At 49.1% G+C, this 10,693-nt stretch overlaps 1 protein-coding gene across 1 annotated transcript in view; it reads left to right on the top strand.

Annotated features, from left to right (window-relative positions):
- Positions 1-9,483, top strand: part of TPRG1 (tumor protein p63 regulated 1) — a 58,090-nt gene extending 48,607 nt beyond the window's left edge. The window contains exons 4-5 of the mRNA XM_090054145.1: positions 1,943-2,096; positions 7,815-9,483. Coding sequence (XP_089910271.1) covers positions 1,943-2,096; positions 7,815-8,009 — 349 coding nt within the window. The 3' untranslated portion in view covers positions 8,010-9,483. The remainder of the gene's footprint in view (positions 1-1,942; positions 2,097-7,814) is intronic.
- Positions 9,484-10,693: the final 1,210 nt, after the last annotated feature.

Below are 10,693 nucleotides of genomic sequence, written 5' to 3' on the forward strand. Positions count from 1 at the left end.
TGTCGGGGCCGGCTGACTTGAAGGTATCCAGCATCTCAAGGTGTTCCTTCACGGGGTCAGCATTGATGGAGGGTAGGGGATCCCCATCACCCGGATCTCCCTGTCCCGTAGCAGGCATGGGCATCCCACGGGACTGATGAAAGACTGACGCAAAGTACCTATTTAATAGGTTGGCTTTTTCCTGGGCGTCAGTTGTCAGTTGCCCCATCTGGTTTAGCAGGGGTCCAGCGTTGCCCTTGCTTTTCCTCCGGCTCCCCACATATCTGAAAAAGGACTTTTTGTTGTCCTTGATGCCTGAAGCTAGTTGGAGTTCAGTTGCAGCCTTGGCTTTCCTGAATCACTGAATCATGGAAAACAGGGGTTGAAGGGACCTCAGGCGGTCACATCTAGTCCAGTGCCCTGCTCCAGGCAGGACCAACCACAACTACATCATCCCAGACAAGGCTTTGTCTACCCAGGTCTTGAAAACCTCCAAGGATGGAGACTGCACTACCTCTCTGGGGAGCCTGTCCCAGTGCTTCACCAACCTCCTAGTGAGAAAGTTTTTCCTAATATCCAACCTCAACTTCCCTTGCTGCAGTTTGAGCCCATTGCTCCTTCTGTCATCTGCCCCCACTGAGACCAGCCCAGCTCCGTCCTCTTTGCAGCCCCCCTGCAGGGAGGTGAAGGCTGCTATTCAATCTCCCTCGGTCTTCTCTTCTGCAGACTAAATCAGCCCAGTTCCCTCAGCCTCTTCTGATACATTATGTACCCCAGCCCCTAAATGATTTTCATTGCCCTCCACTGGACTCTTCAATTTGTCTATAGGATGTACTGAGAGCAGTGTATTGATTTGGGCCTGTGTTAGTGGGTAGGCCATGCTGCTGTTTCCCTCTGGGGATGCTAAATCCAGATGTGGATGTCATATACCTCTGGGCACATACCAGTGAAGTCATGGTATGTAGGTAGGGTAGACTGGCCCACAGGTGCTTTCTAGCCATGAAGACTGTAATATTGTGCTTAAAACATGTGACATTACTGGGGCATATTCCAGGCTGGTGTATGACTTTGGTTTGGATGTAGGGTTTATTTTGTAACTGGCTTTGGTTGGCAAAGGACATTATTCCCATGGCATTTGTGTAGATGGTTCTAGGTGATGATTTGGGCCCATAGTTGATCTGTAGATGATTTGGGCTCGTAGTTTTTCAGAGGGGGGTCTTTAGACCTCCACTGGAAGCTTACCAAATCCATGTGTTGAAAGTGAATCTTCAACCATGTCCAGCCATTTCTAGCATGAGGATGGCTTTATAATGTTAACTGAGACGGGATGGGACACAAAATAATGACCTTAAATTACAACAAGGGGAATTTAGAGTGGATATTTAGAAGAACTTTCTCACTCTGAGGGTGGTTCAGTATTGAAAAAATTGCCTTGGCTGTGGAGCCTTTATCCTTAAAGTTGGACAGAAAGTTGGACGAGATAGTATAGACAGGGATGATTCTGCTATCACTGGGGGTTGGGCTTGGTTATTATTCTGTCAGGAGAGACAAAGCAAGGAGTTGTGTGTTGCCTGCATTAAAATAAAGTGGTATCGGATAGTTTTTTGGGTGGCTAAACGCGGGACTGTCTACCCTAGTGATGGTTGCACCCATGTCTTTAGAAAGGCTCATAAGTCCCTGACTCCCAGTTTGGGACTCTATAAACACTTAGCACCTAATAGTGTAATTACTCACCTTGAGAATCATATATCCCTCAAGCTGCAACGTAAAGAGGTATCCAAGCAGGTTGTACCTGAAGCCCCTTTTTAAAAACTCTCACAACCAGGGTTTTCATGTCACTCACCCTTCTGCCTAACGCGCTGTCCTTGATTATGGAAAGTTGCTGGTTAAGTAGGGTTGAGATCCCTGTGTTGAGTCACCCCATCTAATGCACGTTTCTCTGTCTGGATGGCTTGTTCGCTAGGAGAGAAGGAGAAGGCTTGCGAATCCACTGGGATAATCTGAAAGAACCATCTTTCCTGTCCCGCTGGAACCCGTGGTCCACAGAGGTCCCGTATGTCACATTCATGGAGCATCCCGTGAAGGGCAGCAGTCAGAGGTTCACTGACATCTGCCAGGTAAGAAGCATTAGCCCCTCAGGGCAGCAAATAAAAGCCATGGTTGTGGGACCCCAGGACAGTGACAAGCTTGTATGTAGGGGGACCAAGAGGCCAGAGGCTGATCTCATAGCAGAGGCAATGGGCTGCCTCCCATTGCAATTCGGTTATTACCCCAGTCCTGCACCCCAGACTTGTGCGACTGTCTGTGCAGATGGAGCCATTCCTGTGTGTGAGGACTACAGTGAGAGGGGCCAAATGAGAATTAAAGTGAACCAAATGAACCAGAGCATTTGAGGTTTCCTGGCTTGTTTTCCCTCACCCCCATCTTGGGATCTAGGCCTCTCAGTGCAACATTGGCTCTGAACATGGTCCCGTATGCAGGCAATGCACTGTATCCACGCATGCCGCCTTTGTCCACCCCTGTGCACGCACAGACACGTAACTGTTGTGTAACATGATATACATGGAGCCTAGAAAGTAGGTTGCCTGTCCTCTACCGTGCTGCAGCCAGGCCAGAGGGTGGGCTCTGCAATTCTCTTCCTTTACCAGGGTTGATGGTTGTAGCCATATTGGTCTAAGGACATACTTTGGGTAGACATGCTATCTTTTATTAGACCAACTAAATAGTTGGAAAAATTGTTCAATGCAAGCTTTTGGGCACAAACACCCTTCTTCTGGCATAGAGAAAGCGTGCTGGTGAAGATATCACATCTACCCAAAGAGTCTTGTCTGCCTTCCCTTGCCAGTGAATTCTGGTCTGGGAACAGAGAGTGCAGCCACGGAGAAATGTAAATAGGAAGTGAGCAGTGGCCTCTTACCTCTGACCGCAGACTGAAACACAAACTCCTGAGCTAGGGTTTTTAAAAAACTGTGGGCACCCTGTAAGCAATGGCAGCTCCCAGAAAACCCACCTCTCTCCCTGCTTCCTACATCCAGGGCTTGGTGCAACCCGATCCTTTTTTTTATTTGGAAAACTGAAAGCTCTGCAAGGAAATGGGCTGCCAGTAGCATTTGTTTAGCCCTCTGGTTGAATTCAGCTGTTGGAAATGCATGGTAGTTGCTCCAGCCCCGTCTCAGCTTATGGTGCAATATGCTGGCTCAGTATAATGTGCACGCGCGTGTTTTTACAGACAAAGTAGTCCGCTCTTGCAAATAGAGTATAAATAATTTCCAGTAATGCTTCCACTACCGTGGGTGTGAAACAAAGTCTGCGTTTGGGCAGTTCAGAGTCTAATGGGACTGGCCTGAGAGTCAGACAGTGATGAGGGGGAGGCTAGGGACTGAAACCATTAGTGAATACTGCCCTGGCTGTGCAGGAGGGAACCTGCAGATGTTTAGAGAGAAAAAGGTGCTGCATATACAGGGGGTGAGCGGCCTGAAAGCGTGCTAGCATCTTCCTCTGTGGGCACTGTTCTCGTGTATGTGGGCTCCCGACCTGTATACAGAGGCTCATGCATTTCCTGCTGTGTGTTCCTTGCACGCTGCCATTGGAGGTGTCTTTGGGTTTTAAAAGGGTCTGCAATGAGGAAGGCTGCCTCTCTGGGTGAAGTACTGTTATTTTAGAGGCCTAACAATAAAAATGTTTTCTTCATAGATTTCATAGACATCAGGGCTGGAAGGGACCTCGGGAGATCATCGAGTCCAGCCCTCTGCCCAAAGGGCAGGAAGTCAGCTGGGGTCATAGGATCCCAGCAAGATAAGCAAAGGTAGCATCTGAGCACTGGCACTAGCTCATTACTTGATGAGCCTGGGTGAAATTCTCAGTGTAATTGCAGAGACGCCAGAAATGTCTCTGCTCTGGATGTGGAGATTTAAGTTGGATATTAGGAAAAAGTTTCTCACGAGGAGGGTGGTGAAGCACTGGAACGGGTTACCTGGAGAGGTGGTGCAGTCCCCATCCTTGGAGGTTTTGAAGATCCAGGTAGACCAAGCCTTGGCTGGGTTGATGGAGTTGGGGCTGGTCCTGCTTGGAGCAGGGGGTTGGACTGGATGTGACCTCCCGAGGTCCCTCCCAGCCCTCATTGTCTATGAGTCTATGTGAGATAGCAACAGGTGATGGACAAATCATTGCATGATGATGAAAGACTTTTCACTCCATTAATCACTTTGGAGGATGTTCATTAGCAGCTTCTGAAGTTAGGCATTTTCAAGTTAACTAGGTCATTTTAAACAGAGTTTAAATTAGTGGTCCCAGGGGCTTTCTGGCCCCTAACTGGTGATTTTCATTCAGTCTTGGGACACTCGGGAAGTTCTGGAGAACTGAAAGAAAACAAAGATTATACAGATATCAAAAAAGGGCAAACAGAAAGATCAAGGTAGCTCTGGGCCTGTCAGCCTGACACTGTTTGAGCCAAGCTAAGGGATTAGTTGATATGGGAGGGGACTCATCAAGTATTTTTAAAGGAGAGTAATAACAGTTATACAAGTTTATACATAAATATATATATCTCATAGGAGCATTTGTGATGATCTGGGAACTTTTACACGTACTCTGGGGATTGTGAGGTAGGTGCTTTAATTTGAGCGGCTCTGAGAGCTGCTTGAATTAAAGCACCCCAGCGTCTCATATCAGCATCCCAGCACGATGGCAGCAGAGGCACTTAAACTAAAGCTTTAGTTCAAGCACCTCTGCCATCATTTTGAGGCACAGGGGCGCTGATGCACGAGACACGGAGGCTGGCTGGTGTGCGGTAATTGCGACTTCCCAGTAGACTCAATTAATGAAGTCTGCTCTGATGCGCTATAATTACAGCACATCAGAGCAGCTTCTGTGCTCGTGGATAGGCACCCTTTTATAGCCTTTTATGCATATTAACTAAAAAGCACAGTTTTTAAGTGGTGCTTAATGTGCATTAACTTATTTTAATGTGCATTAACTAAATAGCACATTTTTTAGCGATGCTTTAATGTGCATTAAAATAGGCCAATGCGCATTAAAGTGCACATCGATTCATTGATTGTAAGGCTGGAGGAGATATTGGCAAATGGTCAGGTCCAGCCCTCTGCACCAACCAAGAAAAATATTTGGGGTCAGGCAACCCCAGCCAGGTGACCGTCGTCTCCTCTTGAAGATGTCCACGGTCAGTGATTGTACCACCTCTGGAGGGAGTTTATTCCAGTCTGGACAATGAAGTTTTTCCTAATGTTGAGCCTGAATCAGTCTTCCAGGAGTTTGTGGCCATTACTCCTGGTTTTCCGCTCAAGTGCCCTGGTGAACAGTTGCTCACCGAGCCCTTGATGTGCTCCCCTAGTGTAGTGGTACCAGGCCCGCTCTCAGCCCCCTTGTCCTCAGGCTGAAGAGTCCCAGATCCCTCCGCCTTCCCTCGCATGGCTTGCTGTGTAAGACTCTGATCATACAGGCAGCTCTTCTTTGGACTCTCTCAAGCTTGTCCACATCCATGTTGAAGTGCAGTGCCCAAACCTGGATGCAGTGCTCCAGCTGTGGTCTCACCAGTGCTGAGTAGAGCAGAGAATCACCTCCCTGGTTTTGCTGGAGATGCATTGATTGATGCACGCCAGAGTATTATTTGCCCTGTTGGCTACAGCATTGCACTGCCAGCTCATATTCATACTGTGGTCCATTATTACCCCCAGGTCCCTTTCATTCGTGGTGCTAGTCCATTTGGTGCTGTTGGGGGTTGCTCATCCCGAGATGCAGCACTTTCCATTTCTCAATGTTGAACTTCATCAGGTTCCCACCTGCCCAACTTACCAGCCTGTCTAGGTCCACCTGTAACTGTAGCCTATCGTCAAGCGTGACCACGCTCTCCCATAACGTGGTGTCGTCCGTGAACTTGGCCAGTGAAGACATGTAGACGCTCCCTGGGTTTGGTGTGGTCCATATGTGTCAGGTGTGCTCTGAGGATGGCTATATGATGAGCCATCTCAGGGGGTTTGGGAGCAGGGACACTTCTTCTGCTTGCGAATCCCACGTGGCCCAAGGCATGAGATATCCTGACCACTGGTATAATGCTCTGTCCAGCTCTGGTGCCCACAACTCTAGAACAATGTTGTTGAATTGGAAAAGATTCAGAAAAGAGCCAGGAGAATAGAAAATATGTCTTGGAGGGAAAGACACAAGGAGCTCTATCGGGTTAGCTTGTCGAAGAGTGGGTTAAAAGGTGACAGTCTGTAAGTATATGTGGGGAAACTGAAACTTGATAATAGAAAGCTTCTCAGTTTAGGAGACAAAGAAATAACAAGAAGCAACTGCTGGAAATTGAAGCTAGAAAATTTCAGACTCCAGATAAGGCATGCATTTTTTTCAGAGTGAAAACAATTAAACATTGGATCATCTTACCAAGGATTAAGGGTGAATTCTGTAGCAGTTCTTACATGAGATGGTATATTTTTATTCCTAAAAGATATACTGTATACTGTAGTTCAAACAGGAATTAATTCAGGGAAGTCTCCTGGCCTGTGTTATGGAAGAAATCGGACTACTCAGTCCCAGCAGTCCTTTCACTCTCTGAATATAAAGAGCTCACAACCTTGGTAAGAGATGAGTCTTCGAATGCGATGCCCAGCGTGTCGGTCGGATTCTGGACCGCTCTGCCATCGAAAGAAACTTGAAATACTGTCCGGCCAGAGAAGCAGGGATTGGAGATCTTTGGATGCCAGATTTTGGTTCGGGTGGTAATGGCCTTGGCGTGCAAAGGTGAATATCAGATCTGGGGTCAATCCTGACCTGTTCCCATGCCGAAGCTTTGCAGGGAGGTCAGGGCTAGAGGTTAGGTCTGTTTCTAGAGCGGTGGAAAGCTGCTGCCCGTGAGGGCGGCTCAGAGTCGTCTGTGAAGTGAGTGGTATCTCTTTGCACTGTAGCTCAGGCCTCAAATCTGGGGGTGTTTCATTTCCTGTTCGGCTGGTCCAGATGCAAGGCAGGGCCCCTATCCACTTGACAGTCTTTCCCCTTGTCCTTGTTTGTCCTTCTTTGCTCTTGAACTTTGCAGTCAAGCACACAGAGCTGATGGATGTCCCCAGCTCTGAACACGGCCCTGTTCACAGCTTGGATGGTAAAGCAAGCAGCCCTCCCTTCCAGGGAAGGTGCAGCTGCTTAGTACAAACCCCAAATCTTTCAGTAATCCTCAGTTCCTTTCCGTGTGGCTTCACTTTCCTCAGAGTCTCGTCCTGGGCTTCCAGATCCTGCTATGACTGTGACTGAGTCTGTGTTCCTGATATTCCTAACTTCCTCTTCCCCAGCTCCAGGGTCACCACTTCCACACCTATTTTGGCTCTCTGGGTCAGTGCTTCACGCAGTCTGCCTCTCTCACTTGATGGTTATGCACCTTCTTGGGCTTCTTTGCATGTTCGGGATGGCTCCATGTGCAAGGACCTGATCACTCTAGTCCTTGACTGTACAGAAAGTCCCCGCATCCCTTGCATGTGCAGGAAATGGATCCTTGAAGTTTGGCACCTCCACGTTGGAATTAAAATCTTTTAACCCTTGGACCACTGCCATCTTTCCACTTGGATGGAGAAATGTTATTTAGCAGTGGTGGGGGGTGGAGGCGAGGTGGCAGAGAGATAAGGGGAAATGCCTGTCTATATGCATCCGCAACAAGCCAAGGATTGGATTACAGAAAAGGTCATTTGCCACTGATAGTTGATTTGTTCGCTGCATTTAGCAGCCAGGTTGCTTCTCTTGCAGCATCTACAGCTTAGAGGAAGGATCCCAGCCTACCTCTGGGGAGTATACACTCAACTAATCCTCACTCCTGTTGTCTCCTCCTTCCACAGATGTCCACGTTCAGTGCTCAGCTGGTCCAGGCGATTCAGAAAGCCCAGAGGAAGAATCCGCCACCAGGCAACCCCATTGGAGTTATGGTGCTCAACCAGCCCCTCTTGATCGACACCTACGTGGGGCTAATGTCTTTCATCTGCAACAGCAACAAGCTGGGTTATGCCATTGCCCGTGGGAGCTTTGGTTTTTGAACACCGTGCGTGGTGGGGGAGAGCTTTGTGGGTCCCTTTTGATTTGCTCACTTTTTCCACTGGTCTTTTCAAGTCTGCATAGGGCATCCTTCCTTAAGGGCTAAGGTTATGAAGCATCCCTTCACTAGGCATGTACCAAGAGGCACATGCCCATTTAACCCAACATAGGTGCTATTTTGAGGACGTAAAGATTTGAGGACCTAAAGATTGAGGACATAACAGGCTGGTCCTGACCCCATGCTCAGGTTTTCCTGGGCCGCTTGGGTCCTGCTACATTAGTTATAACCTCTGTACAGTGTGTGCTTTAGAAGTGGATCAAAACAAGAAGCCAAGACCCAAATGCTGCCAAATCTGGTGGGGTGCAGCTTTTGGATAGGAAGTTAACCTTGACAGCTTTTGCCCGTCCATTGTGTGAACCCTCTCACTCAAAGTAGCCTTCCACATCCCTCTGGCTCATTGCTAATGGCAATACAAAGATAGGGCTCCTTAGAGCTGAGGGTACCTTAGTGCAAGGTAGACGTGGGTCCTAGCTAGCATGATAAACATGGGTCCTAGCTAGCAAGGTAAACATGGGGTCTAGCTAGCAAGGTAGACATGGGTCCTAGCCAGCAAAGTAGGCATGGGTCTTAGCCAGCAAGGTAGGCATGGGTCCTAGCTAACAAGGTAGTCATGAGTCCTAGCCAGCAAGGTAGACATGGGTCCTAGCCAGCAGGGTAGACATGGGTCCTAGCCAGCAAGGTAGACATGGGGCCTAACCAGCAAGGTAGACATGGGGCCTAACCAGCAAGGTAGGCACGGGTCATCGCAAGCAAGATAGACATGGGTCCTAGCCAGCAAGGTAGACATGGGTCCTAGCTAGCAAGGTGACACGCGTCCTAGCCAGCAAGGTAGACGTGAGTCCTAGCTAGCAAGGTAGACGTGAGTCCTAGCTAGCAAGGTAGACATGGGTCCTAGCCAGCAAGGTAGACATGGGTCCTAGCCAGCAGGGTAGACTTGGGTCCTAGCCAGCAGGGTAGACTTGGGTCCTAGCCAGCAGGGTAGACTTGGGTCCTAGCTAGCAAGGCAGACATGGGTCCTAACCAGCAAGGTAGACATGGGGCCTAACCAGCAAGGTAGGCACGGGTCATCGCAAGCAAGATAGACATGGGTCCTCGCCAGCAAGGTAGACATGGGTCCTCGCCAGCAAGGTAGACATGGGTCCTCGCCAGCAAGGTAGACGTGAGTCCTAGCCAGCAAGGTAGACGTGAGTCCTAGCCAGCAAGGTAGACGTGAGTCCTAGCCAGCAAGGTAGACGTGGGTCCTAGCCAGCAGGGTAGACGTGGGTCCTAGCCAGCAGGGTAGACTTGGGTCCTAGCTAGCAAGGTAGACTTGGGTCCTAGCTAGCAAGGTAGACTTGGGTCCTAGCTAGCAAGGTAGACATGGGGTCTAACCAGCAAGGTAGGCACGGGTCATCGCAAGCAAGATAGACATGGGTCCTAGCCAGCAAGGTAGACATGGGTCCTAGCTAGCAAGGTGACACGTGTCCTAGCCAGCAAGGTAGACGTGAGTCCTAGCTAGCAAGGTGACACGCGTCCTAGCCAGCAAGGTAGACGTGAGTCCTAGCTAGCAAGGTAGACATGGGTCCTAGCCAGCAAGGTAGACATGGGTCCTAGCCAGCAAGGTAGACACAGGTCCTAGCCAGCAAGGTAGACACGGGTCCTAGCCAGCAAAGTAGACACGGGTCCTAGCCAGTAAAGTAGACATGGGTCCTAGCCAGCAGGGTAGACATGGGTCCTCGCCAGCAGGGTAGACATGGGTCCTAGCCAGCAGGGTAGACTTGGGTCCTAGCTAGCAAGGTAGACATGGGGCCTAACCAGCAAGGTAGACATGGGGCCTAACCAGCAAGGTAGGCATGGGTCATCGCAAGCAAGATAGACATGGGTCCTAGCTAGCAAGGTGACACGTGTCCTAGCCAGCAAGGTAGACGTGAGTCCTAGCTAGCAAGGTAGACATGGGTCCTAGCTAGCAAGGTAGACATGGGTCCTAGCCAGCAAGGTAGACGTGGGTCCTAGCTAGCAAGGTAGACGTGGGTAATAATCAGCAATGTAGCCAGCAGTCCCCACTTCCTCTAGCCAGCGAGGGGGCTAGCTAGCAAGACCCCTTGGGTTCCTAGCCAGCATTCCCCACTGCCTCTTCAATAACCAGGATGTTCTGTAGTCTCTTCCAGATCTCAGGGCTTTGGGCACCTTGGACCACAATAAGATGCCCTTGCTTCAAATCTTAGGCCCTATATTAACCTGGCCAACACAGAGACATTACTGCTTGACCAACCTGAGGGCATTTATTAATGGGGCTCTGAACTGATGCAAGCATTTTGCTATCTGTTCTACCTTGACTTGCCAGACAGATTATATTGTGGTTGCATCTTTTGCATGAGCTTGGAAAAGGCATCCTGCACGATTCTAAATATTACTCTTTGTTAAGGCATCTTTTGTTCTTTAAAAAGCGTCCTTTCTTGCAGTTCAGCTTGGAGAACCCGGGGAATCCTTGGAGCAATTTGGTAATATGTCTGGAAAGGACGTTCCCTTTTTTCGGAATAAACTGTTCACAGGAGGCCTGATGTGAAGCCATTGAAAGCCAGTGAGAAACTCTTTGTGGCTTGATTCTCTTCAGTTGGGGCCCAAGGGAAAAAGCAAGAGTGAAAT

The sequence above is a fragment of the Crocodylus siamensis genome, chromosome 6 (genome assembly GCF_052110815.1).
Source record: "Crocodylus siamensis isolate JL-2025a chromosome 6, ASM5211081v1, whole genome shotgun sequence".
Lineage (NCBI taxonomy): Eukaryota > Metazoa > Chordata > Crocodylia > Crocodylidae > Crocodylus > Crocodylus siamensis.